This window comes from Protopterus annectens, chromosome 10.part0 (genome assembly GCF_019279795.1).
Source record: "Protopterus annectens isolate FY-2018-M chromosome 10.part0, PAN1.0, whole genome shotgun sequence".
Taxonomy (NCBI): Eukaryota; Metazoa; Chordata; order Ceratodontiformes; family Protopteridae; genus Protopterus; species Protopterus annectens.
The window spans coordinates 1,422,790,951-1,422,818,555 of record NC_056744.1 but is presented as its reverse complement, the minus strand read 5'-3'; the positions used below and the strand labels follow the sequence as shown (position 1 = coordinate 1,422,818,555).

General features: G+C 39.7%; 1 protein-coding gene across 3 annotated transcripts in view; it reads right to left on the bottom strand.

The window, feature by feature from the left end:
* Positions 1-27,605, bottom strand: part of VAV3 (vav guanine nucleotide exchange factor 3) — a 2,320,370-nt gene that overhangs the window by 170,647 nt on the left and 2,122,118 nt on the right. For all 3 annotated transcript variants that reach the window (XM_044086042.1, XM_044086044.1, XM_044086043.1), the window contains exon 23: positions 358-474. In XM_044086042.1, coding sequence (XP_043941977.1) covers positions 358-474 — 117 coding nt within the window. The remainder of the gene's footprint in view (positions 1-357; positions 475-27,605) is intronic.

The following is a 27,605-nucleotide window of genomic DNA, read 5'->3' as shown; positions in this document are numbered from 1 at the left end:
ACCGTGATTTATCTGCAATATCATTGGGATACGCTTTTTACATCCATAGGTTCATATGTATTAACTTTGATATTGATCTTTGTGGATCTGAAGAAGTATAGCCTTACATTACCATAGTAGGTTTTAGCCCTTATATTTTGCATATGAATAAATCAGGAATGGCAGAATCTTCAGTATAGACATATGAAGAATGGGTTTCCAAATAACCTAAATGGCAAAAGCACAACCAAGTTGGAGTAAATGGTCTATTCCATACATTTGACAAATATACTTTTTTTTGACCTCATTGATTAATTGCTGCTGATGGTTTTCTTGTGTAGTTTATAAGAGATGGGGTAATAAACCAGCATTTCTTACTTGATACTAATAGCATATTCTCCACATTCCTTTGTCCTCTGCCTTACAAGGTATGTGCTGTTTGCTCTGTTCATCAGTTCATTTTCTGCTTGTAATCGTTCCATTGTTCCAGCATACCTGAGAAGTACATAACAGTGCACAAATGTTATTATACACATTAAAATAAAAGACAGGCGAATTACTTCATGCGAGAAAAATATTTATATAATACACAAATTAAAAAATGTAATATCTACCTTCAAAATCTCAACACACTATACACACTACTAAGCAGTGCAGATAAGACAACACAAACTGAAAAGTTGTGCAATGGCCTATAATTCTGAAGTCTTCTAAGTGACTATTCACAGTTGTCTTGTGAAAAATTCTGATTTAACTCACACAGAATAGTTACAGTCATCCCAGTAGCCACAGCATGTAAACCATTTTAAGTGTTGCTCCCTTGAAAGGGACAGAATCTGTCTGCAGCTGTCACATTTTAGTAAATCAAATTTCTCACAACTGCCAGCAATCTTGTTGTGCCTACCAAAGTTACCACCACTGGTACTGAAGTAAAGGATATCATCTCAGTCTACTGGCATTGCTGCAATTTATTTCAAAAAGCATTTTACTGTTTTAGAAATAATGTCGCCTCACAATAAGACGCTGTCCGGTTCGATTCTCAGCTACAGCGTCCTCCGCGTGGAGACATGCGTGAATGGGCATACCTTCGTTGAATGTTGTGCATCAGGGCTGGTAACTCGGCACGTAAAAATCAACTACCAATCATTAACGGACCGGAGTTCCGCTGTGGCGACCCCTAACCCGGAAAAGCTGAAAGACACAAACAAACAAAGAAATAATAGCAGTACAGCAGGGGATACAGGGGATTATGATTGTATCTCTGATCATAGCAAACGTTTTACTTGCTCAAGGCAAGGATGCCAATAAATTCACCCATGGAAGTAAATCTTTACAGGATTACAACGTGGTCCCAAATTACAACCAATACGTACTCCATGCAGCATCACAACTAGACTCAGAAGTTTTGGAAAAAGACAGGCTTGCTCAGTGTCTTTCTGTCCTTTCTGATATCAGAAGGTGCTTAACAAACTTTTATTAAACATGTCTAAGCACCAACACAGCAACAGCAGAGGCTAAACAACTTTAAAAGCTGTTAGACACTACATTCTGCCAGATTTTTAAACAAAAACTGCAAAACAACAAGGTATCTAACACCTGTTAAACCCTTTCGTTAATCAACAGCACACTTTGCTTCTCCCCACTGCCTGTGAGTTAACATTAAGTATTTTACTGCTTTCAAAACTTCACACTCCTTTACTTTTTCTTTTTCTGTAATTGGTAGTATACAGAATAGATAAAGCTCCATGCAATATAGTTATGTACTATTACTTTGCAAAGAAAAACAAACATAAGAGTGCAAATTATTTTAAAAATCTGAAACCTCTAAAACACTTAGTAGTGTCACACACAGTGTCCAGAACTGGTGTCTTTGATCTTGCAAAAAAAAAAAAAGAAAATGCAATATTCTTAGCACTGCTAAACACAAAAAAGAAGTGTAGTAATCCAAAATGTTTTGCAGGTTTTAAAGCTGTTTTATCTGATGGCCACCATTGTCTTCTAGTGTAAGACTAAAGCTTAAAGTGCAGACAAATGTGTAACAAAACTTTAAGTACCTTTTTTCCTGAGAATTGAATGTAATCTCAGCACTCCAGGTACTATATGACTTTTAATGTCTACTAATGCAACTATTTTGGGATTTTTTATGAGGTACGAGGTGTATGCTTTAGAAGAATTTGGTCATCACAGTGTAACAATGAATAATTTACTACCACTGTACCTCATAATTATAAGCATCAACTACCGCATTACAATATATGCAAATGTATTGAAAAATGCTTATTTCTAAAAATTTCTCCCCACATAATTAATTACTTCCATTTCTGTATCAATATCCATTTATCTCATGCAGCAAGAAGTAGATACAATAATGTCAATGCAGCTTATATCAAAAATACAGTTAAAGACTGCGAGAACTGACTTGACCAAAAAGAAATGTATATTCCCCAGGACACAAAAATATCCTTACTTATCATGTATGTTGCCTCTGTCTGTGTAAGGAAGTTAAGAACTAATATCCAGCAATGTTACAATAATACTTTAGCTAATATCCTAGCTAAAAAAAATTAGTGCAAATTTTACTCCATCCACAGTTTTACCTGTCCCACTGATTCCCTCTTATTTGGCATTTATTTCTCAGACCTTCTGGCCATCAGTCCTGGGGCATTGTTAACTATGTTTGCAGGTGACGTTGTTATTTGATCTTCATCTGACTCATGACAGCCCCAGCATGGGTTAGTTAGACTATGGTAGAACTGGGTGCAAGGACAACAGTCTCATACTAAATGTAAACAAATATAACACAGTTCATTTTGGCAAATGCACCCACTCACATCAGATGCTGTTGTAAGAGACTTGTGCACTCTTGTTGATAATTACTTATTTGACCACCATTTCTCCACAGCAGCTTGGAAAGCCCTTTATCTAGCTAATCTAATTTTGAAAAGCATCTACTTGATCCAAAGAAGTCTTAATTTACCTTTACTCATACCTTATCAGACCCATTATTTAAAGTAATGTACCTTTTGGAATGCATTTGTCTAAACATCTCACACAAGTTGAGAGACCTCGGAGATTCATAGCTAAAACGATCACCGTCCTGAACAATCTTAGTTATCAGGAGAGCCTGCCAACCTTTCTCTGTGCTCATTCTCTTACAGACATCTCTGTGGAGAGTTGTGCCTAGTCTTTTGAGCCATGAAAGATTCAATCTTATATGACCTCTGATTCCTTTGCAAAACATTAATGGTACCTCCAATACTCATTTAAAGGAACAAAATATTCATCACCAAATAAATAAGGCACATTGACATGAGACATTTCTATCCCAATTTATCTCTTACCTCTGAACAAACTTCTACTCTAAGGGAGCCTTAAACAGTCCCCAAGTCTTTCTTACCTTGCACCCCTTAAGGCTAGAGGTAACTTTGGAATAGGGATTTTTGGCTAGGATTGTAATGGTCTGCAGACTAGCTGCCTAGTACTTACCTATAAACCTATTAGCACATCTCTAAATTACATACTTCTAACACTAGCACTGTCAGACCTGATGGAGGCAATGTGTTTCCTGGTGGCCCTTGCTTCTAAGTGGCAAAGCCAGCCCCACATCCACAAACACATACATATCTATCCAACAGCAAGCAACCCCCTCCCACAACTCATTAAAACACTCACCTATTCACACACGTGCATGCTCCAACATACACACACACACACACACACACACACACACACACACACACACACACACACACACACACACACACACACACACACACACACACACACACACACACACACACACACACACACACACACACACACGCACACACACACACACACACACACCACTTGAAATATCAGGAAAGGCTAAAGCAAGTCCTGTAATGACAAAACTGAATTGACAGAAAACAGAATTAACTACACTAGGTCTGCAATTGCCATTTCTTGGACTATTCCCTTTTCTCAGTGGTATGGCAATCTTGGAGTACATATACGTTTGAGGGTGTGGGGGAGCTTGCCCCCTTCAAAATAGAAATGTAAAGGAGAAGAGTTATGTTCATGATTTACTCTTCTGAATTTTCAGTCTTTTTGAGTATAAACATTTCAGCAGGGAGACTTCCCAGACACACACACACACACACACACACACACACACACACACACACACACACACACACACACACACACACACACACACACACATATCCACAATCTCGATTCTCTACCTAACTACCTAGTGCAAACATCCAGACAATTATAGGCACTCTTACACACACACTCGCGTGCGTGCATATGCACACACAGACACAGACACACACACGCATGCATACACAAACACACATGCATACATCCACACAAATATACAAACACTGTCATTTGATAGCATTTCCTTTTTCTTCCAACAGAGGAATATTAATGAGCATTAGACAATGGGCTTACTGTACATCAGTACCCTGACTGGAAAACGAGCATTCTCCCGCAGGGTATTAATGTACAAGTAATGTCTGCTGAAAAACAAATCAAGTGCTTCACAGTAGCATCTCAAGCTGCCGTGGAGATCGGACTGAGAAAACAGAACAGCTGCCATTATTTTACGCTCGCTCAGCAGTACTTTTGCTCTTTAGCAAGTGTAAAAGAAGAAAGGAAAAAAATTAAATCATGTGTGAGAGTGTATGCATGTATGAGAGTAAGAGAGAGAGAACAATCGATTGAGTGAAACAGAAAAGTGTGCGTTTGTTTCTCTCTGCATGTGTGCATGAATGTGTTCATGAAAGCAGAGGAGGCTGCGTGTGAGTGTGATCGAGACAGAGTGAGACTGAATTTCTGTATGAAAGCAGCTGGAGGCTGTGAGAGATGGAGAAAGAGGGTGAGACCGATCGCGTGTGAGTGAATGTGTGTATGAAAGCAGAGGAGACTGTGTGTGTACATGTATGCGTGTGAAAGTAATAGACTGTGTCATGCGCGTATGGCAGAGAAAATGGGCTGTATGTAAAATTGTTGTGTTTCACTTGCTTATTATTTTTTTATATATGTTTGATGCAAAATGCTTCCTCCAACACCATTAACATATACTACAGCAAGTTTGAAACATTAGGAGGAGGAACTATTTTACATTAAAAATATATAAAAAAAAGAATATAGTACTTAAAAAAATAAATAAGCAAGTAAAACACAACAATTTTACAGAGCGCCCATTCTCTAAGTGCAATAATGCCCTCCAGGGTGTGTGTTTATGTATAATTAACACCCTTCCAGGGGTGTAGAGGCCCTCCGCCACCCTAGATTGTCGCATTAGCATGCAGCTATGCCAGTGATACAGCCCTCTGTGTTAACGATTCCATTATTGGGAAACTTCAGTGGTATGGTGGGCTAAGAATCAGAAAGGCTCGCTGTGAGTCTGAAAACAGCCATGTGAAGGCTTCCAGTTTGTAATAAGCCTTTTTGAACTCAAGGCATATTCTCTTAACTTAAATGGTTGCTATGTTTCTGTTACTCAATGGAATAAAGAAATTTAGAACAGCAACATTTTACCAGTTTATATTTCTCCAATATATAACAACATGACAAGCAGTCATTATTTAACATATGAAGGCCTGTTCACAGTATTGAAGAGACTGAATGCCCTACATTTTGAAGTGTCATTTACAAGGTAGAGTAAAAAAACATCAGAATACCAAATTCTACAAACTCTGAAATACAAAGTTTGCTGCATACTTTATTTCACGTATGATATTCATCTGGAGATAGAATTGTATGGCACAGAGGCTGTGATTTAGCAATGTGAGATATAGGAAACATAAAGAAAGAGATGTGCTCACAGCAGGAGGGCAAAGCAATTGTCACAAGTAAATGCAGATGCGACAAGGCAAGCCTTCAACAATTTTTTTTTTCTTGAGTCCACAAAAAAAAAAGAGGTACACTAAGTTAAGTTGTTAACATGTGTTTTTGTCTGTCCAGTGTGTGACATTTCATAACATAAGTGCAATTTTGCTGGGCAGATCATACTCTAAGCCAATGAAAAAGACTAATTTTCCCTTTATCATCAAACTAAAGACTCACCCCAGGATATACAAATGGGTAGCTGCACTACTTGTTCCTGCACCCAAGTGATCTTCTTCTTCTTTTGGCTTTTCCCGGTTAGGGGTCACCACAGCAGATCACCTGTCCACTCATGATTGGCAGTGGAGTTTTACGGTGTCGAGTTGCCAGTCCGGCACCCAACCTTCCACAGAAGGCACACACATGCACGCACTCACACCTACAGCCAATTTAGAGTGTCCAATCCACCTACAGCATGTCTTTGGGATGTGGGAGGAAAGCCACACAATTACAGGGAGGACATGCAGACTCCACGCAGAAGGTACCCCAGCCAAGGATTGAACTGGAGAACCTCTTGCTGAGAGGCAGCAATGCTAACTGCTGCACCACCGTGGCCACCAACCCAAGTGCAGTGATACTTAGTTTAAATAAATACTTAAGACTATACTCATTTATGTGAAACTTGGAATATTCCAAAAAAGTAGTGTATTTTAGTCTTCTGTTATGTACAAACTTGCAGTTTTAAAAGTACTGTATTTTCATTTTTTCTGTTTTCTAATTGTGTGTTTCATTGAACAGTGTGCTGTGTGTGTGTGTGTCTGCAATAAGAGGGGGTGGTGTTATCAATTCTTTATCTGATATTTAACAGCCTAGAGGGATTCCTCTGTACTTAAGTGCTAGCCACAAAGTTTTTGAAATCATTTTATGCTCAACATCTGAGAGACTTGCTTGGCTATAAACATCTGCATTAGAAGCTGAAGTTAAGTAAAACTCGCAGTAGTGTATTTTAATCTTCTGCTAAGTACAAACTTGCAGTTTTAAAAGTACTGTATTTTCATTTTTTCTGTTTTCTAATTGTGTGTTTTATTGAACAGTGTGTTGTGTGTTTGTCTGCAATAAGAGGGGGTGGTGTTATCACTTCCTTGTTATCTGATATTTAACAGCCTAGAGGGATTCCTCTGTACTTTAAGTGCTAGCCGTAAAGTTTGAGAAATCATTTTATTCTCAACGTCTGGGAGACTTGCTTGGCTACAAACATCTACATTAGAAGCTGAAGTTAAGTAAAACTTGCAGTAGTGTATTTTAGTCTTCTGTTAAGTACAAACTTGCAGTTTTAAAAGTACTGTATTTTCATATTTTCTGTTTCCTAATTGTGTGTTTCATTGAACTGTGTGCTGTGCGTTTCTCTGCAGTTAGTCTCCCACCCACCCACCGTCCCTGTTCCTGTGTTGGTGTTAGTGTTGGTGGCTCTGGAATTGCCCGCCCCTCCAGTAAGTCCGTATTAGAACACGCCTCCTGGGTTCATCTTATTTGTTCACTTAACCAAGTACAGTGAGATCATATTCTGAGTCTAGTGTTCACTTGACTTAATACAGAGAGAAGATTTGTGAAGGCCAACCCACTTAGGTTGTTCCTTCCTCTCTCCCTGCACTTAAAAATATAAATTTGCACTTTATTCATCTGCTTTTACTGTATTTGTGTTTCCTCCTACTTTATTTTGCTTTTCTTAAAAGTACTCAATGTTATTTATTCTCCTGCATTTATTACTACTTGGTAGTAGCCTGATTAAATTGTAACTGTTATTCTAAGTCTTTTGGTTTAAGCACTTGGGCTTCATACCCATTGTTTTACATTAAGAAGGCTTGTGGTCTGCACTGTTCATAGGTTCACAGGTTCATAGGTTAGTACTAGGCTAACTGCCCTTGCGAGCCATTTTAAGCTTAGCCAGTTATCCCCTGTGAGATTCAAACCCTGTACCTTGTGTTTGTAAGGCAAACACCTTAACCATTAGGCCACCCTCCCAACTTTGTGGAAGGACAGGTAGCTTACATCCTTCTAAGCTGGAAATTGCTGATTGAAGGCCCAGTGTCTGCTATTCTAAGTGTATTAGTTCTGGCTTAAGCACTTTGGCTTCAGGCCAGTTATTCTACAATAAGAGGGTTGTGATCTGCACTCTTGTGGGAGGAGAGGTTGGATTCTGCCCTTCTGAGCTGGGAATTTCTGGTCACAGGCTTATTGTGCCTGCTTATTTGAAATGTTTCTTTCTGAAACTGGTGCTCCTTGTTGCTGTAGCATACACCAGATTCAGGCCTGCTGAATCTAGCTTTGTTTGTATAACCTGAGTACTAATCCAGGCCATCTTTTTTTTGGAGAAGGTTCCCCTGTACCCTAGTAGCAGGAGTGTGCAGTTGGAGCTTGTCTGATTGAAGACTGCTGGAACAGGACTCAGTTTTGAGCTTTTTTTCTGGTTAATTGGGTAACCTGTTTAAATCAGTTTGTTTGTTTTCTATTGTTTTATATGTATGTATATATATATATATATATATATATATATATATATATATATATATACACACATACTTGTTTCCTGCCTTTCTAAGCTAGTATAGTCCAGTTTTCAGGTTAGTGCTGAATTCAGGGCTGTGGTCTGCACTGTTGTGGCAGGACAGGTAGCTTACATCCTTCTAAGCTGGGAATTGCTGATTGAAGGCCCAATGTCTGCTATTCTAAAAGTATATTAGTTCTGGCTTACACACTTTGGCTTCCGGCCGGTTATTCTACATTAAGAGGGTTGTGATCTGCACTCTTGTGGGAGGAAAGGCTGAATTCTGCCCTTCTGAGCTGGGAATTTCTGGTCACAGGCTTATTCTGCCTGGTTATTTGAACTGTTTCTTTCTGAAACTGGTGCTCCTTGCTGCTGTAGCATACACCAGATTCAGGCCTGCTAAATCTAGCTTTGTTTGTATAACTTGAGCACTGATCCAGGCCATCTTTTTTTGAAGAAGGTTCCCCTGCACCCTAGTAGCAGGAGTGTGCAGTTGGAGCTTGTCTGATTGAAGACTGCTGGAACAGGGCTCAGTTTTGAGCTTTTTTTCTGGTTAATTGGGTAACTTGTTTAAATCAGTTTGCTTGTTTTCTATCGTTTTATATGTATGTGTGTGTGTATATATATATATATATATATATATATATATATATATATATAAATTGCACTTTATTCATCTGCTTTTACTTTATTACTAGGGGCATTGACTACAACTCTGATCTACGATATATAACAATAAGTATCCTTTCTGTGCATTTGAAGTGTTTTTTTGATTGTATCTGCTTTATTATATGAAAAACAAGAAAAAATATGTATATATGTATATATATATATATATATATATATATATATATATATATATATATACTTGTTTCCCACCTTTCTAAGCTAGTATAGTCCAGTTTTCAGGTTAGTGCTGAATTCAGGGCTGTGTTACAAATATCTGTGTTTGCCCATACCTTACTTGGATAGAAGGAAGTTCCTCTGTTCACCTGTGAGAGAGGGGGGCTTTGAGCAGCCTATCTGTCCCTGGAGGAGTGGTTTCAACGTAGAAATTAGTAGTTTATTGGCCATTTTGGGCTAATTTCTAACTCTTTCATTTTCCTGCTACAGATACCGCATTTGCCTGGCTTTGTGTGCCGTGAAGCACCGGTTAACTAGGGTAAAACTATTCCTGGCTCCACAAAGTCTCCTCTTCAATTTTTCCCTTGGAACTAGACAAACTTTCAACTTAAGCACTCAATCCATTCATTTCTCAGCCTGGCACTTGCTCAAAACTTATAGCAAGCACTTATAAACCCTAGGACTAGACCCTCCTGTACTGCACAGAAGGACAAGGCTCTCTATTCGACCTTACCAGCCATCCAGTAAAACAGTTCACTGTACCTATCCAGGCATGTCCAAAGGGCAGTTTCAGGTGTACTCTCAAGTCTAACTGGTGAATCTCGGCATTTTGAGGCAATGTTACAACTGCCTCATCTACACAGACAACCCACTCCTCCTACCACCAAACACTAATACATGTGTGAGATGCAATTATACAACCAAACTGGAGGCTAAGCTCTCTCAACCCAAGACTGGATCAGACAGTCAAGAGGAGAAGGGAAATACTTGCATCACACCACCAGTCTCATATAGACCCATTAAACCAGCACTGGCAAAAAACACACATAAATACATGAAAACATACTCGGAGGCTCTAAATAAAAATCTGCAAAACCAACAGAGACCTCCAAAGCAAACAACCAAGCAACATCCACCATCCAACACAAACCATGAAGCACATACTTCACAAAACCAGTGTGCCATGCAATCACAGCCCTTAAGGCAAAATAACATACCCAACATACTAGTAATAGGTGATCCTATAGTCAGGAACACTGACATCCCACTCACTAGGCTGAATAAGGAGAAGGTTACTGTTAGCTGCCTGTCGGGTGCCAGGATCTGCCACATAACACAAGCACTCAGGTCACTCCAGAACAAGTACAAATATGACTCTGTCATTGTCCATGTTGGTGTGAATGACCTGAGCCGTACCTCCCTGGACTACATGAAAAGAGACATGGAAGAGCTCTCTGATCATGTAGCCCAAACAGGTATGACCCTGACCCTGAGTAGCATCTTGCCCTCACCAAGAATGATACCATGGTATAAAGAAAAGTTCTCGATTTCAACAATTTGGCTAAGTTTCTGGTGTCATTCAAAGGGGATCCATTGTCTGTACGCCTGGGATGACATGCTCGACAAGCCACGCTGCTTCGCTAGAGACAGCTTGCACCTGTCACTCTTAGGCTTTCGAATACTGGCCAAGGCTCTTGCCATCCCCATAGTGCCTTTTTTAGGCAAGGCTAAAAAGACAAATCCACCACCGTAAATAGCACAAGTAACAAAAAACTGAGGGTAATACTACTCACTTCCAGAAGTCTAAACCTCAAAATGCACTCGAGGCACTCCTCAGTATGGAGAAAGTTGAAATATGTGCAATAACAGCAACCTGGTTTAAGGCTCCAGAGAGCACCCCAGCACTACCAGACTACAACTCATACCATACATTTTGGCCACATAACCCAAACCGAAATACAAAAGGCAAGGGCGTATCCATATTCATCAAGGATACCCACAATTCCAGGTTAGTGGCACAGCACGATGCTTCACAGATCATCCATGTGCAACTAACAACGGGCAAAACTGTAATTCAAAGTGTAGCTTGCTACAGATCACCCACCAGGTCCCAGGACCCTAATTCCACCTTTCTGGAAACACTGGGGAAACATAAAGTTCCTACCAGACACCCTAATATTGGGTGATTTCAATTACTCAAACATTAACTGGGAGAACTCAAGTACTAACTCCCTTGCCCAACATTTCCTAGAATTTATAAACTCAAACGCCCTGGTTCAACTGGTCATCACTCCCATCAGAGGTAACAACATATTGGACCTGGTCATCACCAACATGGGCGACTGGTGTTCCACACCGGAGGTCAAACCCTCACTGGTTAGATCTGACCATAAACAAATCACTTTGGATATCCACATTCCGCCGCCACCCCTGGACAAGGAAACCACCATGAAAAACTTTTCAAAAGCAAACTTCACGTTACTTAAGATGGAGGTGGAAAGTTTCAAAGCCCTCATGCTGAAGGATAACGCTGTCCAAGCTGCAAAATTCTTTACTAATGCATTCTACGGGCACCTACAAAAATGCATGGATCCTGCCATCCCAAGCAAAACCAAGACTCACTCCTCCAAGAAAAGGAAACCAGTCTGGTGGACTCCTGCCATAAACAAGCTATACAATAGGAGGAAACTAGTACAGAAAAGAGTAAAATCCCAAAAAGGGAAGACATCCCTGATCAGTATCAGCAAGAAACTAAGATCCCTCATAAAATCATCCAAGGCGAGCTTTGAAAGAAAAATTGCCAAGGAATCCAAAGATAACCACAAGGCATTCTTTAGTTCTTGCTAGGATCCCTAGAGCCTGTCTGATGTCCAGGAGAACTGGTCGCTTGGGTCAGTGGTGTATGTGCTGCTTGATGTAGGAAAAGACCAGTAGTAAATGAAATATCATGTGACTCAAAGGACCATGAGATTCTAGTGAGTCAAGGATGTTTAGGGTTGTCAGAGAATAATGAGTGCTTATGAAGTTATAATCCTCTAAAATAAGGTGTCTTTAATGAGTCCATGTGATTTCCTGTGGTAACAACCTATGCGATATGCACTGTAAGTGTAGGGGAGTTCTGTTTTGTTAGACTGCAATAGGAGCCTTCTTGGTATAACAGCAGTCTTAACCACTTGGCTTAGTGATGTCCCTTCAGACAATACATTCAGCACACAAATGCTTTTATGATTAGCTCGAGACAAAGAAGAAATAAATGACAGAAGAAATGCCCAGGGCGTATGCTAAATGTGTTTTGAAACAAGACTGCTAGAACAAACTTTTTGTAATCGAAATAACACATTCATGGTAAAGTTGACAAAACATGAAATATTGTAACATACAATCTTATGTCTGCAAAAACTCACCAAATATAGTGCAAGGCCATATGATGGAAAATAACCAAAACTACTACTAAACCAGATAATCTCTCAAAAGTGTATTTGTAAAGCAGTACTGAAATGTAAAATGTGTTCCGTTCCATTGCAGAATCACTTTGGTTCCACTTAGTTATTATTATGCTACGAAGTATTCTCGAGGTATAAAATATATGTTGGTTTTGGTACAAAAATGTATTTGCCATTTTTCTACACTGGTGTAATAAATTATGGGAATTGTAATTTCTTTGTGAATCTTCATTTGTAATCTACTTTTGTGTGGTCATATCCTGGAATATAATATTAGTCTGTGTGGGAGGCAGCAGTTCCCCTGCAAGTGGCCTGTTTCACATATTTTCTGCCTTTGGTAAAAAAAGTGATTAGAAATGGTACCTCTGCATTAGCCTATCCACAGTGTTAACGATGGAATAACAAATAATGCAAGTCTGCAATATGTTTGGCCCAGATTTTCAGTATGTTCTGTGGCTTTAAATGTAGTGAGAATGATATCTTGTTAGGAGGACAATTCTCAAATTAGGCGTGACATTTCTGGGTTACAAAAAATATTTTATATTATCTGTCAAGAAAGACAGCATCCAATTTATAAAATAGCCTGAATACGTGACAGTATTCTGAGTTTATAAGCTACTTAGTCGGTAATATCTGAGAGGTAGGCAGTATTGTGGAATACTTGATTGGACAAGTTTATGATGAGGCCCTATGCCATGGCAGGGGCCCATTAGATCATAGTCCACTATTCCCCAATGTCAATCAATTTCCTCAGTATTATTACACCTAGAAAATGAAAAGTTTAAAATGAATTGGATCTTAAAATTGTTAATTGGTAAATTCTACCTTGTACACAATTTTACATGAAATAGTCCCCCTTCATGGTGAGAAGTTGATGGGAATACACATCTACTTTTCTGCATTTATAGACAGCAGCTGATCATATACAAAAATTGTCCCTTTATCAACCATCTTCCACAAGTACAGAGAAAACAGACTTCACATTTTGGTAAACATATAAGACTGCATTTGAAGTGCCTCTGTGTTTTCCCATGAAATAACTTGAACAACCATATATAGCTGATTACTTACTAGGTTAGTCATGTACCGCTGTGCACTATTTTTGTATGTTACACCCTGAGTATTATAGGGCATTTATACACAGATCTGCTTAGTTGGTTTGCCATATTTACCAAACATCAGATCACATGTTCTACCTGTTGAGATTCTCATCTACTGTGAGTTCTACACTTTTTCTTAACTGCTTCTGACAGTTCTCTCTGCTGTTGTTTTTATTCTTTGCATGCATCTAGTATTATGCACATCTACTTTTTCTTGTGTTCAGGCTATGACTGAAAAGGGTCATTTTGTCAAATTTCACTACTAATTTCTCTGATAAATAAGCCGCTGCAGTGGTGTAGAGGGGATAAAGCTCTGACTATGGCCCAGCTGATAAGGGTTTGATTAGCAGATTGGATGACTGATGGAACAGCTGCAAAGGATGCGTGTTACCATCCCTGGGAGGGAGTATGCTCCTCTGATCATTTCCTGCAATGATCCCCAGGTGGAGATGTTGCTTTGGGAGGAGTGATCCAAAGGTGAGAAAAAGGTAGAGACATGCCTGAGCTGCCATTTAGGTAAGGCAATACACAGCTCATCTCCATTTTATAATATTAGAAGATGATTACCTACCTAACTTTGAGAGTGGTAGAATTTTATTAACTATTGTACAAAAGAATATGTCTGAATGGCTGTGCTTCTTACCAAATCCCAGTAGTACTCAGAATGATTCTTTGTAGCAGGCATACAGGATGTGATTTGTCTAAAAATACTAAGGCTTTACTTAGTATAATGCTATTGATGACCCAACAAAGCAGTTACTAGAAAATGGAAATCAAAATATAACCCAAATGTAATGTAAGTATTGACTGTTGTAAAATATATTAAAGAACTGGAGGATCTTTAGGAAATGGAAGGAGCAAATTTCATAAAATTAAGAGGAATTAATGGGAAAATACATGCAGAGTAATGCACAAGAGGAGACATTTAAGACAAGGCAGGAGTTGAGCAATTTATGTAATGTTGGTGTGAATGAAAATTGTTTAAAAGAAAACATATAGATGTGTATACTACATGGAAGCAATAACGGGAAGAGTTATTACAGCTTGTTTCCTATTAGTGCGTGTAAACTTAAGTGTAATGATTTAGTAAAGATATTTACAAATATATAAAGTACCCCTTAAGGTCACCAATACACTTTGCACTGTATTAATGTGCTTGGCCTGTAGCTGAAAATGGTCTTCAAAACAGTTAACTAACCCAGTACAAAGATGAATAAACTACAACAAAACACACAGTTCAGCAATAGAAACACATGTTGTATAGAATAGTCAGGATGGCTGCCACCTATCCCTCCACTTTCAGGAAGGTTCTTATTTGATTGCTGTGTTCCTGAAAATAAAATGTTAAAAAGCTACTGATATCTGGATATCTTAGGAACTTTCCTCTAAATACAGAAGACTAGGAAACTATAATCAAAATACCCTTTTCTTCCCCTCGAAATCCCATAAGCTGATGATCAGCTGGCACCAGCTTCTGCCCGATTCAGCCAGGTCAGGTGGATCTGCCTTAGCCTTGTGCTTGACCCTACCCATGTCCAGAGCTGGTGAGGAGATTGATGCTCCTGGTGCATTGTTACACTGCTGCTAGGGAATGTGTCCTGACCCCCACCACCTGGCAACAACCTTGCAAGTTTTGTAAAGGCTACCTTTGAGAAGTACATGTCCACTTCCTTGCATGTGCAGCCTCCCCATCAGTCTGTACAGTGTTTGCAGTGTAGAGCTCACCAGTCTTGTAATGCTGCTGTTTTCAGCAAGCCTAAGCAGCCCCCCCCCACCACCAAAGATGGATATGCCTGTATCTGGCACTCACTCCTATCATCTCTCTGCCCAGATATTATCAAAATATGTTAATAGGACATTAAATATAAGAAACAACTACATTTTTCCAGCACTAACTAAAGGATTTACAAATAATTATTTTTGGCAAGGAGCTGCACAAAGTGGTTGGGGTGTTTAGGTTCATAGGTAGGTACTAGGAAATCTGCCCGAAGGCATTTATAAGCCTAGCCAGAATGTGTTGGCTTTTGCCACCCCCTTAGATTAGTTCCCTGTGCCTCTGTCCAGCAGAGCCACTGAAGTGATCCCTGGGGTAAACTTTCTGTTTCCCATCCACTCGTCAAGGTTTCTTTTGAAGAGTGTTAGCGAGGCGCTCTGCCTAATGTAAATTGGAATCATGTTCCAAAGCATGGGAAGTCTCTGCGACAGGAATCTATCCCTCCACCACGCAGTACCAGGGAATTCTTAAGAAACTCCTGAAAACTGTAGCCAGAGTACAGTATTTGTGTCTTGTTCTTGGGAGCCTGCAGGTTTATGCATGAGCTAAGTCAGAGTCTAGAAAGTTCTAATTATATTTTCAACCAGGTATTACTCTGCAGTGTAATTATAACTCCTGTTTGGACTACCAGGCTATTGGAACGTTGCCTTGCCTAGTTAAATTATTCCTAGCTATGTGCATAACATCAGTGTTGCTCCTATGTAAAAAGTTACATCTTTGCTTCAGTAAGCCCAATAAACAGCTTCTGAAACCAGTGCACATTTACCAACCTGGGCACAGTTATTTTCCATATTACATGTGAAGTTATGGATGTGCATTTCATATAGCTTCTGATATCACTACAGGCAGTTTTGATTTGCTTACCAATTTCATCCAGCATGTTGCAATTAGTTCCCAATGTCTCTTCCTGATTTGAAAAGCACTACAGATTGTGTCTGTGGATGTAGTATTATCTATATAACATTGGTTAACATTTAATGTTTTGCCCACGGTGAACTTACTTCCAAGCCAGCTTCCCACTAACTGCTGTAGTATTGTACACTTCACATCTGGCAAATGTAAGTACTTCTCCTTCACATCTGGCCAATATAAGTACCATTACAAATGTACCTTTTTTGTCTTTTGACCACCACTTAGCAAACCATTGGATGACATTGGTGCCATAACTCAGTCTTGGAATCTGGCAGACAATTTGAATCTGTGGGCCCAATCACATTGCCTGAGAGGAGAATGTGACATCTGAGAACAGCATCATACTCACAGGCATAGTTTTTTTTTAATTTTATTTATTTTTTTTAATGCATTATTCTCCTGGGGACTATCATTCTTTGCATAAACCCCCTCCATTTCCCCCCAAGAATGGCACAGAAGGGTGGAGCTCTGACTGTGACCCAGATAACCTGGGTTCATATACTAAGCACAGCACCTGAGTAGTCAGCAGGCTTGATAGGAAATATAATGGTATTTAAACAACCCTAAATCTAACACAAAGTGTACATCGGCTGTCTTCATAGGATACCTCTCAACTGTACAGCTTTTCGCAGAATGTCCAGATTTTTGCCTCATATTTTTAGTCCATTTTGCATAAAATTGTGTTTTCTAGCAAGTCACTGGCAAACTGTTAAAAATTTAAGTCAGAAAATAATAACAGACATTTGAATTTCAGACGTCATACCCTTCAGAAAATTCATGCTAATGCCAAACCTTTTATTCTATCTACTTTCTAAGTTTGTAAGAGCAATATTTAAAAATTGCCCCTATTTATGGGGCTTTGCCCCCACTTTACTTATGGCTTTGTCCAGATTTCTTGCTCTAAGAGGTTGAGAGGTATGATAGTACACAGAGACACACCCCTGACTGTAACCCAAGCGACCTGGTTTTGACTAGAGACCCCAGCAGGTGAGGGGTCAGCTGGAGAGACAGGAAATGTAGATACACATTAATTCCAAGTCTAAGGTAAAGCATACACTAGATGGTTGATAAAATATTGTATGAGCTACCCAGAATTGCTTACCACATCCTGTCTTTCAAATATAGCTGTCTTTGCTCAAATCCCACAGAATCAAAACACTCATGTCTGTATTTGTTTTGTGTTCTGAGTGTCCTGCTAAATAAGTTTTTCAGCAAAGGAATTAACAGTAGTATAACACTCAATAACAATGTAAAACAGTTCATCCTAAAAACAGAAATATGATTATCAGCATTAACTATTGTATGATGATCCTTTCCTTTCCCTCTACACACACCTACAGGAAAATGTTTCCAGAGGCAGCGCTCAATATTAGATCATTGGCTGTCTTCTCACCTGCACAAATCCACATATACTTGTACCTTTCTGTTAAAAAAAAGATTTAAAAGTTATGTCAGCAAGTTAAGAAATCGCCTGTTCTTACCTGAAAAGTCTTTAACTAATCTTTTCTCCCATTTAAGGGTTGTCTAAGGTCCTAAACAACCATTCCAAAGTTGCTTAATACAGTACTGATAATAATTACATCTCAACAACTGCCCAAGGTTAAGCTAAACTAATGTTAATTAAAGTGCAACAATGAATTACAGCTGTACTCCAATTCATTCATGAGCTCTGACTTTGCCAGACCTAGATACTTATTCCTAGCTCTCTGCACAAAGTAATCTGAATTAAGTTTGCCCCACTGAACAAATCAAACAGAAGCGTGTTAAAGCACTCATGTCTGACTTATTTTCTTTATCTTGTGAGGTCTCGGCCAGCTGCCTCTTAGGAACACCTCTTGAATTAGAATCCTGCCTGATTAAAGCTAGTTCATTAGTTCGATAACATTACTTTGTCCTTTTACACTTAGGGCACTTATCACTTCACTATCAAAACTAAGGGACTATACGCTTACCTGCACTTTTGTTTGTTAAAAGGTCCCTGTCTGCACACTCATATATGTACAGAGTACCTTAGGAAAAAAAAATTGCAAACTATTGAGTGTGTAATTGACCTAAGTTCAGTGAACCCCAATACATAGACTTCCACACATACAGATAAACACACACAGGCGTGCATGCACATCCATGCATATAGGGATATGTGCACGTGCACATGCACACACACACACGCACACACACACACACACACACACACACACACACACACACACACACACACACACACACACACACACACATGCAGACATGCATATAAACCTGCATTGTACTGTTCAAATAAGATTTAACAGATTATTAACAGCAAAAGATGTCGCCTATTCTTAATCTGAAAAACCCACAAATTAGGTCTGCTTTCCTATTTAAAATTGTGTCTAAGGTACTGGTCAGCTGATCCTGATTCAGTTATATACACCTAATAATTATTATATCACTAGTAACAGTTGCAGCTTGTAGCACCTGATTATTTCACTTAAAAGCTATAGTTTCTTCCCATGCCTACTGGCACTATAAGCCAGTGCACAAAGGTATACAGGTACCTGGCTGTACTACACTACCTTGTAATTCTCCTATGCTATTCCTAAACAGTCTCTAACAAGCCAGTATAGAAGTGAATGCCAATTGTGGTTACAGGATGTATCATCACTGTAACAAAGTAGTCTAATAAGCAACTCTAGGGCATGCTAATTTTGGAGTTCTGGATTTCAACTTAAACAACATAATTAATATAAAATAATGGATACATGCAAAGTACATGCAAACATTTTACATCCACCTGTGACTTTTAGAAATATAGTAGGTCAACTCTGCAAGCATTCTGACATGCTCTTAAGTAACAGCAGCTTTAAAGTAATGGTACCTTTTGCCCCATAGCACTGAATCCATGATGCAAAATCACGTGTGTGTGTGTGTGTGTGTGTGTGTGTGTGTGTGTGTGTGTGTGTGTGTGTGTGTGTGTGTGTGTGTGTGTTTGTGTGTGTGTGTGTGTGTGTCTTTCTCTCCCTCTGAATCAAATTTTCTTACTACTGTGCTAATCGACCAACCTACATTAGGCAAGTAGCATGAGAGGTGAGGATGTTATTGAATTCTAGGTATGTCTTTTTATTTTCTGCCCAAAGTGATTCTGTAAATTTGTGAGTCAAGCTATATAAAAGTGTGATGCTAAGGGACTCAGTTTCATCTTAATTACAAGTCAGCTCTATACTAGTACTCACTGCAGTAGAATTATTTATATGCTCCAAAATCATTATCAGTTTAATAACTTATGAGATGGTATACTATAACTGTAAGCTTAGAATTTTCTCACCACCATCATTTCTGGGGTCCATCAGGTTTTATTTATTTATTTATTTAACATTTGTTTACTGGGAAAGTCCGACTAGACATTGGTCCTTTTTCAGTGGTGGCCCAGGGAGAAAAGCTCCATGAGTAACAGTAAATTTTAATGCACAAACTACATTAATCAATAAAGAATAAAGATTATTAATTTTATACACATTTAACGAATTATCACTAGTGACATAGGCAAACTTATATTTATGAAAGTAATTATCATCATTATCAGTTTAATAATTTATGAGATGGTATACTATAACTGTAAGTTTAGAATTTTCTCACCGCCATCATATCCTTATCAACCGCTCCATACAGGAATCCTATTTTCCTCAACTGTGGAAAATCTCCTACATTATTCCCCTTCATAAAGGTGGCAATTCCTATGCTTTCTCAAACTACCGCCCATTGCCATTCTGTCTCCTTTATCAAATATACTTGAGAAATGCATTCACTCTCAGGTCATGCATTTCCTAAATGCAAACAATTTCCTCTCCTCTACACAGCATGTCTTCTATGCACACCACAGCACAACTACCGCTCTTCTCTCTTTTACAAATCTGGTTAACCAACATAGGTATAATAACAATTTTGTATTTGCTCTAATCCTGGACCTCTCTAAAGCATTTGCCATGGTTTCTCACTCCATACAAATAGATACACTAACCTCTTTATCCTTTGCTCCTGACACTATTGCCTGGTTTAAAAACTATCTGTTAGACAGAAAACAATCTGTCCAGTAGCAGGGTGTTTTATCACCTTTACTTCCAACCACCATTGGTGTACCTCAAGGTTATATTGGGTCCACTTCTCTTTTCTATCTTCACCAGTAATCTGCATACCTCTACCTTGCATGCCTTACTCATACAGTATGCAGATGATTCAGCCCTAATCTGCTCAGCCCCATCTCTTACCAGTCTACAGCAGCTCGCCCAAGAATCCTTTACCTCAGTGGAAAGTTGGATCACAAATATCCAACTTATCTTAAATCCCAACAAAACTAAATTACTCCTATTTACCCCTAACAAATCAAAAACCTCTCCTCTCTCCTTCTCCATCTCCTCCAAAAATGGTACTGTCATTTCCCTTTCTTCCCATACCAAGCTCCTTGGCATTGAAATAGACAATAACCTTCACTTTAACATCCATATCTCTCAAACTATCAAAAAGGTACTCAAAAAAATGGGTACCCTATATAGACATAATAACTTTCTGTCAGATCAGGCTCGGGTCACCCTAGCCCAAACTCACCTTCCTTCCACATTAATGTATGCAGCACCAATACTGATCCATGTCAGAAAAATCTGACCTTGACAAACTTGAGTCTTGTTATAACAAAATTGCCAAGTTTGCTAATAATTCTGCCTTTAGAACCTATCATTGTATACCTCTTAGGCAACTTCAGTGGCTTGAACTCCCACAGTTATTAACTTTTCACCAACTAGTCATTGCATATAACATCTTAAAACATCCTGACAAAACTCCAGCACAAAGGCAATTACTGACTCACTATACACCAAATCATCCAATCCACTCTGCCAGCAAATCATTCCTCTCGTATCTTCTCAGCCAACAACACAGCAGGTTAAGCTCTATTTTCACACAGTATAGCTAAAAGTTGGAATAACCTCCCCACGTCTGTGACTTCTGCATCAAATACCCCACAATTCAAAAACTCCCTTAGGTCTCATTTTATAAGTTCATGGCTTTGTCCATATGTTACATAATCCTACAATATGCTTTCTCCATATTTTCTTTCTTTCCTACTTTAGACCCTCTGTAAGCATAGTATTGATAAATGGCATCCCTGGATATATTTTTTGTTGTTGTAATTTTTTTCTTATTCACAACTAACAAAATATATATATGTAAATTTTACTAATGAGAATTTTTATTACTGTTTTTCTGTTTCTCAAATGCTGCAATGATGACACTGTTTTTCCTTTTGTATAATATCATTATTATTGTATTAATTATGTGGAACTTTTCTCCCCAGGCCTCCGCTGTAAATGGACTTCGTCCAGTCGGACCATCCCAGTTAGCAAATGTAAAATAAAATAAAATAAAAAAAAATAAAAATTAAACAAGTTCACATTTACAAACATTATTACATCACATGTATTACTCTATATAATATATTCAATCCAACATAACATAAATTGTTCAATTCTTGTCTTCTTTTAAACCTCATTCCTCCTCCAAAACATTTTCTGCATGTATTGTTCTCACTATTCCCACTTGTTTCTTTGTAATTTACTCCTAACCTTTTCTAAAAATCCTACTTCCTGTTCTTTTATTCATCTTACAATGTTCACTGTTTCAAGTATGGTTAAGTTAGACTTTAGGACTTGTTATATCTAGGCAGTTCATATCCTATATCCCAGCTCTAAAAAATCTTTTTCTTAGTTACACTCATTTGCCCAGTATTCCTGACAGAGTACTCTATCTATAGGGAATTTTTAAAGTCTGCCATTTCATTACACTCTGAAAACATCCAGGTACAGGAATCTGTAAACACCCAGGTACCTCTTTTTGCTCCCCATTGTACCACCAACATTTGCAATCTACCTGAGGAAAAGTTCTTTGGAGTCTGTTTGCAGTATAAAAGTACCTAAATCTTGATTCTGTTGCATATTTTGGAGCCATAAATAAATCCTCCCATTGTTTCTTTGTAAACTGCTTATTTCTCTTCAGTATCTTTTCTAACCTCCTCTGATTGATTTGTATAATTATCATGCAATATTTTAAATGCCCTACTAAGTATCCCTTTTTAACAGCAGCTTATGTTGTAGATTCAACTAACAACTCAAATAGCGCAGGTATTTCACTTAGAATTTCCCCATCCCTTTCTTTTTGCCTATATCCTAATATCATTTCCTGATATGGAAGGCAATCTGTAGCCTACAGTCCAAATGTCTTCTTAGCATCTACCCATTATATTATCTTTCCCTCTCTAATTATTTATTCCTTTGCCAGCTTCCTCCAGTAAATTCCAGGCCCTCTCACCTATTCTCTCTACCCTTAATTGCAGTCATCCCTAGCAGCAGAATCTCCTTTCTCCATTCCTGTGTTGCCTTAGTTCTTAGTATACTTTCTGCTACTTTATGAATATATGTGCTGTATGACCATTGTTACTCTCCTGAAAGATCTGCATCCAAAATCCCACTCCTTCCTTATTTCTTGAATTTTCCCCTGCTTCATCCTCATCCCTTTCCACTTTGAATTGTAGATTCCTGCTTGTGTTACACATAAGAGCCTTAACTGTACAGATCTAACATATCCATTCAAATCAGGTAGTCCTAAACATTCTTGTTCTATTGGAAGGGTCAGCGTATCCCACTTGTCTCTTGCCTTCTTCCCCAATCAGATAAAATCCTTCAACTCTTCATTAATTACTATCCATAATTTCTCCTCTGGTCGGTACAAATATGTATAACCTTTGTATAAAACTAAAGGGACTACAAAGATTTTTACTGCTTATAACTTGCAATCTATACCCAGAGGCAAGATCTTCCAGTTTCTCAGTTTTTATATTATCTTTTGTTTTAGTCTATTCCCACATATCCTTAGTTGCCATAACAGCATGTTTTTAATCCATACTCGTAAATACTTTATTTTATCATGTCCCTATAAATATGGGTATTGCTGAGCCAATTCATGTGTAGTTATTCATAGGTTCATACTAGGCTATCTGCCCTAGGGCATTTATAAGCCTAGCCAGAATGTGTTTGGCTTTCGCCACCCATTTTAAATTTATTTTGCTATGCCCTTTTTTGAGGTTAGTATACTGTGCCTCTGTCTAACAGTGACACAGAAGTGATACCAGGGGTAAACCTACGATCTCCCATCCACTCATCAAGATTCCTCTTGAAGAGAGTCAATGAGGGACTCTGCCTAACCTGGACTGGGATTTTATTCCAGAGTGAAGGGAGCCTCTGGGTTATGAATCTGTCCCTCCAGCATGTCCTATTTATTTCAGTGCTGAGGTTCAAGTCTCTCGAGCGCGTAGCTCGATGGGATTTGGATTTTCTGAGGTGCAGCATGTCCATTAATTCCGGGTTGGACATGGCTTTATACGTCAGGCACAGATCGCCTCTGAACAGGCAGTATGCCACTGAGTAGAGCTGGAGTTTCCTTTAACCGGGCAGCATATGGCATCTGTTTCAGCCCTTTGATCCTCTTGGTAAGGTACTTTTGGGGTCTTTCCAGTTGTTGCAGGTGTCTGGTAAGTTACATCCCAAAAGGGGCATTGTACTCAATTATGGGCCTGATGAGGGATGAGTAAAGAGGCACAATGACCTCCCCTGATCTAGATGTGAATCCCTTCATGATTAGGTGGGCTATATAAAATGTTTTTCTAACCACTTTGGCCACGTGGTTGTCAAATGAGAGATTGCTATCAACTTGGGTCCCCAGGTCCCTAATTACTTCTTCTGTACTTAATGGATTACCACCTATGTGGTAAATTGTGGGCACTTTGTTTTTGCCAAAGGGGATGACTATACACTTTTTGGCATTTAGCTTGAGGCCATGGCTCTGGCACCAGTTGTCTGTTTCTATGAGGCCCTTTTGGAGGATGCTTGTGTCGGCTGGAGAGTCAATTATGGCGCCCAGTTTGCAGTCATCTGCGAACTTGGTCAGCCACAGTCCTTCCGTGTTGGCCTGTACCTCCGAGAAATATATACCGAACAAGAGAGGTCCCAGGACTGAGCCTTGTGGGACACCACTTGTAACTGGTTTGGAGTCTGACATGGCTCCAGCAATTCTAACCATGTGGGTTCTGTCCTTGAGCCAGTTTGCAATCCATCTAGTGACATAGGGGTTTATATTTAAGCTGGTGAGCTTATCTATAATGCCCGAGTGGGGTATTGTATCGAAGGCTTTTGCGAGGTCCAGGTAGGCTGTGTGGACCACCTTCCCCTCGTCAATGGCCTTGGTGACTGTTTCAAAGAAATCAACCAGGTTTAAAAGGCAGGATCTGCCCTTAACAAAGCCAAACTGGGTAGGATCCAGTGTTTGTAGGTCCCCAGTATCTTTATTTATGAGGTCCATGATGATCCTTTCCATAGCTTTGCAGACCAAGCTAGTCAGGCTTATGGAGCGATAGTTTCCAGGATCCGTTGAGGCACCACCTTTATGGAGAGGGACCACTGTTGCTGTACGCCACTCTTTGGGCACATATCCTGTAGTAAGGCTGAGATTGAACAGTAGTTTTATGTTTGGGTTTAGCTCTTCTTGGAGTTCATGTAGGACGCAGCCCGGGATACCATCTGGTCCCATTGATGCTGTGTTTTTTGCTTTGGAGAGGCCGGCTCTTACCTGAGCATCTGAGATGTTAGGGGGGCAGCACTCTGCTGGGATAGATATTTGCCCTTTTGGTGGGGAGCGGGGGAGAAGTTTGCGCTGAACCTGTCAGCTAGGATGTTGGCAATGTCTGTGTATTTTTTGTCATTTTGGACTAATTCTGAGCATATCTGGGAATTACCACCCAGGTTCTTAACATAACTAAAGAAAGCCTTGTGATTATCCTTAGTGTCCTGTGCAATTTTTCTCTCGAAGCTGGCCTTAGACAATTTTATGTGTGCCCGTAGTTTTTTGCTAATACTGATCAGTGATGCCTTCCCTTTTTGGGATTTTGCTCTATCATTTAGTAGCTTCCTCCTTCTATTGTATAGTTTGTTTATGGCTGGGGTCCACCAGACAGGACGTCTGCCTTTGGAGGATTGGGTCTTGGTTTTATTTGGGATCGCATGATCCATGCATTCATGAAGGTGTTCATAGAATGCGTTTATATAGGATTCTGCAGCCTGGGCCGTATTTTCCACAGGCCCGGGGGCTTTGAAGGATTCCACCTCAGTTTTGAGGAGTGTGAAATTTGCTCTAGAGAAGATTTTCACTGTGGTTTTCTGGGCAGGGGGTGGGGTCGGGATGTGAATATCCAGTGAGATTAGTTTATGGTCTGATCTTACCAGTGAGGGATACACTTCTGGTCTGGAGCATAGAGTCCCCATGTTGGTGATGATCAGGTCCAGTATGTTTTCCGCTCTTGTGGGAGTGGTAACAAGTTGTTCCATAGCATTTGAGTTTATAAATTCTAGGAACCTTTGGGCTAGGGTGTTGGAGCTAGAGTAATGCTCCCAGTCTATGTTTGGGTAGTTGAAGTCGCCCAATATAATGGTGTTTGGAGAGACCTTCATATTTTTCAGTGTTCTCAGGAAGGCCGAGTGGGGTTCCTGGGTTTGGGAGGGTGGTCTGTAGCAGGCTATAAACTGGAAGGCAGTTTTACCCACTGTTAGTTGCACATGGATAGTCTCTGATGCTTCGTGCTTTGCCACCAACCTGGAGGTGTGGGTATCTTTGATGAATATCGATACTCCCCTTCCTTTTGTGGTTCGGTCCAAGTTTTGGGGCCAAAAAGCATGGTATGAGGTATAACCTGGTAGTGCTGGGTGCTCTCGGGAGCCCTGAACCAGGTTTTTGTTACTGCACAGATATCGATGTTCTCCATGCTAAGGAGAGTTTCGAGTGCGTGCATCTTGAGGTTTAGACTTCTGGCGTTGAGTAGCATTACTCTTAGTTTCTTATCCCTTGTGATACCTATGGAGGTGGGTTTGTCTTTTGAGCCTTGCCTAAAAAAGGCACTATGGGGGTAGCAAGTGCCTTTGCCAATATCCGAAAGCCCAGGGGTGACAAGTGCAAGCCGTCCCTAGCGAAGCATCGTGGCTTGTCGACCACATCATCCCAAGCTGACAGGCATTGGATCCCCTTTGAATGACACCAGTACTTAAGCCAATTGTTGAAATTGATCATCTTGTCTTCATATTGTGGCATCATTCTTGGTGAGGGTAAGATGCGACTCAAAGTCAGGGTCATACTGGCCTGGGCTACATGCTCAGAGAGCTCCTTTATGTCTCTTTTCATGTAGTCCAGGGAGGTACGTCTCAGGTCATTCACACCAGCATGGACAATGACTGAGTCATATTTGTACTTGCCTTGGAGTGACCAGAGTGCTTGTGTTATTTGGCGGATCCTAGCGCCCGACAGGCTGCTCACCGTGACCCTCTCCTTGTTCATCCTGGTAAGCGGGACGTCAGTGTGCCTGACGATAGAGTCACATATTACAAGTGTATCAGGTGTGTTGTTTAGTCTTAAGGGCTGTGACTGTTTGGCACACTGGCTTTGTGAGATATGTGTTGCACGTGTTTTGTTTTGGGGTAGCGACTGCTTGGGTGTCTGCTTTGGACATCTCTGCTGCTTCGGCAGATCTTTATTTAGAGCCTCCGAGTATGTTTTTGTGTGATTATGTGTTTGGTTTGCTGTCGTGGTAGGTCTATGTGAGACTGAAATTGTAGTGAGTGTGGTTTCCTTCTCCTCCTGACTGGTTATGCCAGTACTGAGTTGAGAGAGCTTAGCCTCCAATTTGGCTGTATGGTTGCATCTCTCACATGTGTTGGAATTTGTTGGGAGGAGGAGAGGGTTGTCTGTGTACATGAGGCAGTTGTAACATTGCCTCAAGTTTCCCAGATTCACCAGCTGGACCGGAGAGGAGATTGACAACTGACCTTTGGACATGCTAGAATAATATTGGGAATTCCTTAATAATTGAAAACCAGGGCCAGTGGGGAGTGAGGGTGTAGTGCTTTTAATTTTTAGTGCTGACTTATATAATTGCTTTAGTGAGCAAGTGCCAGGTAACTTAAGTGCAATGTGTTACAGGTAACTTAAATGCAAAAATGACAAACAGTAACTTTCTTTCAAGTGAAATAAGGAAATAAGTACAGTAAGCAATGCAGATATCACTAGTGATCCACAGAAGTGCTGAGAAGCTGTATTAGGTGGAATTAGCGTTCCAGGGAAATAACAAGCAAACAAACAACAAGCATATAAACAAAGCTAGATTCAGCAGGCCTGGATCTAGTCTATGCTACAGCAAACAAGGTGTACTAATTTCAGTAAGATACAGTTCAAATATTCAGGCACTATAAACCTTTAACCAGAAATTCCCAGCTCAGAAGGGCAGAGTCCAGCCTCTTCTCCCACAAGAGTGCAGACCACAAACCTTCTTAATGTAAAATAACTGG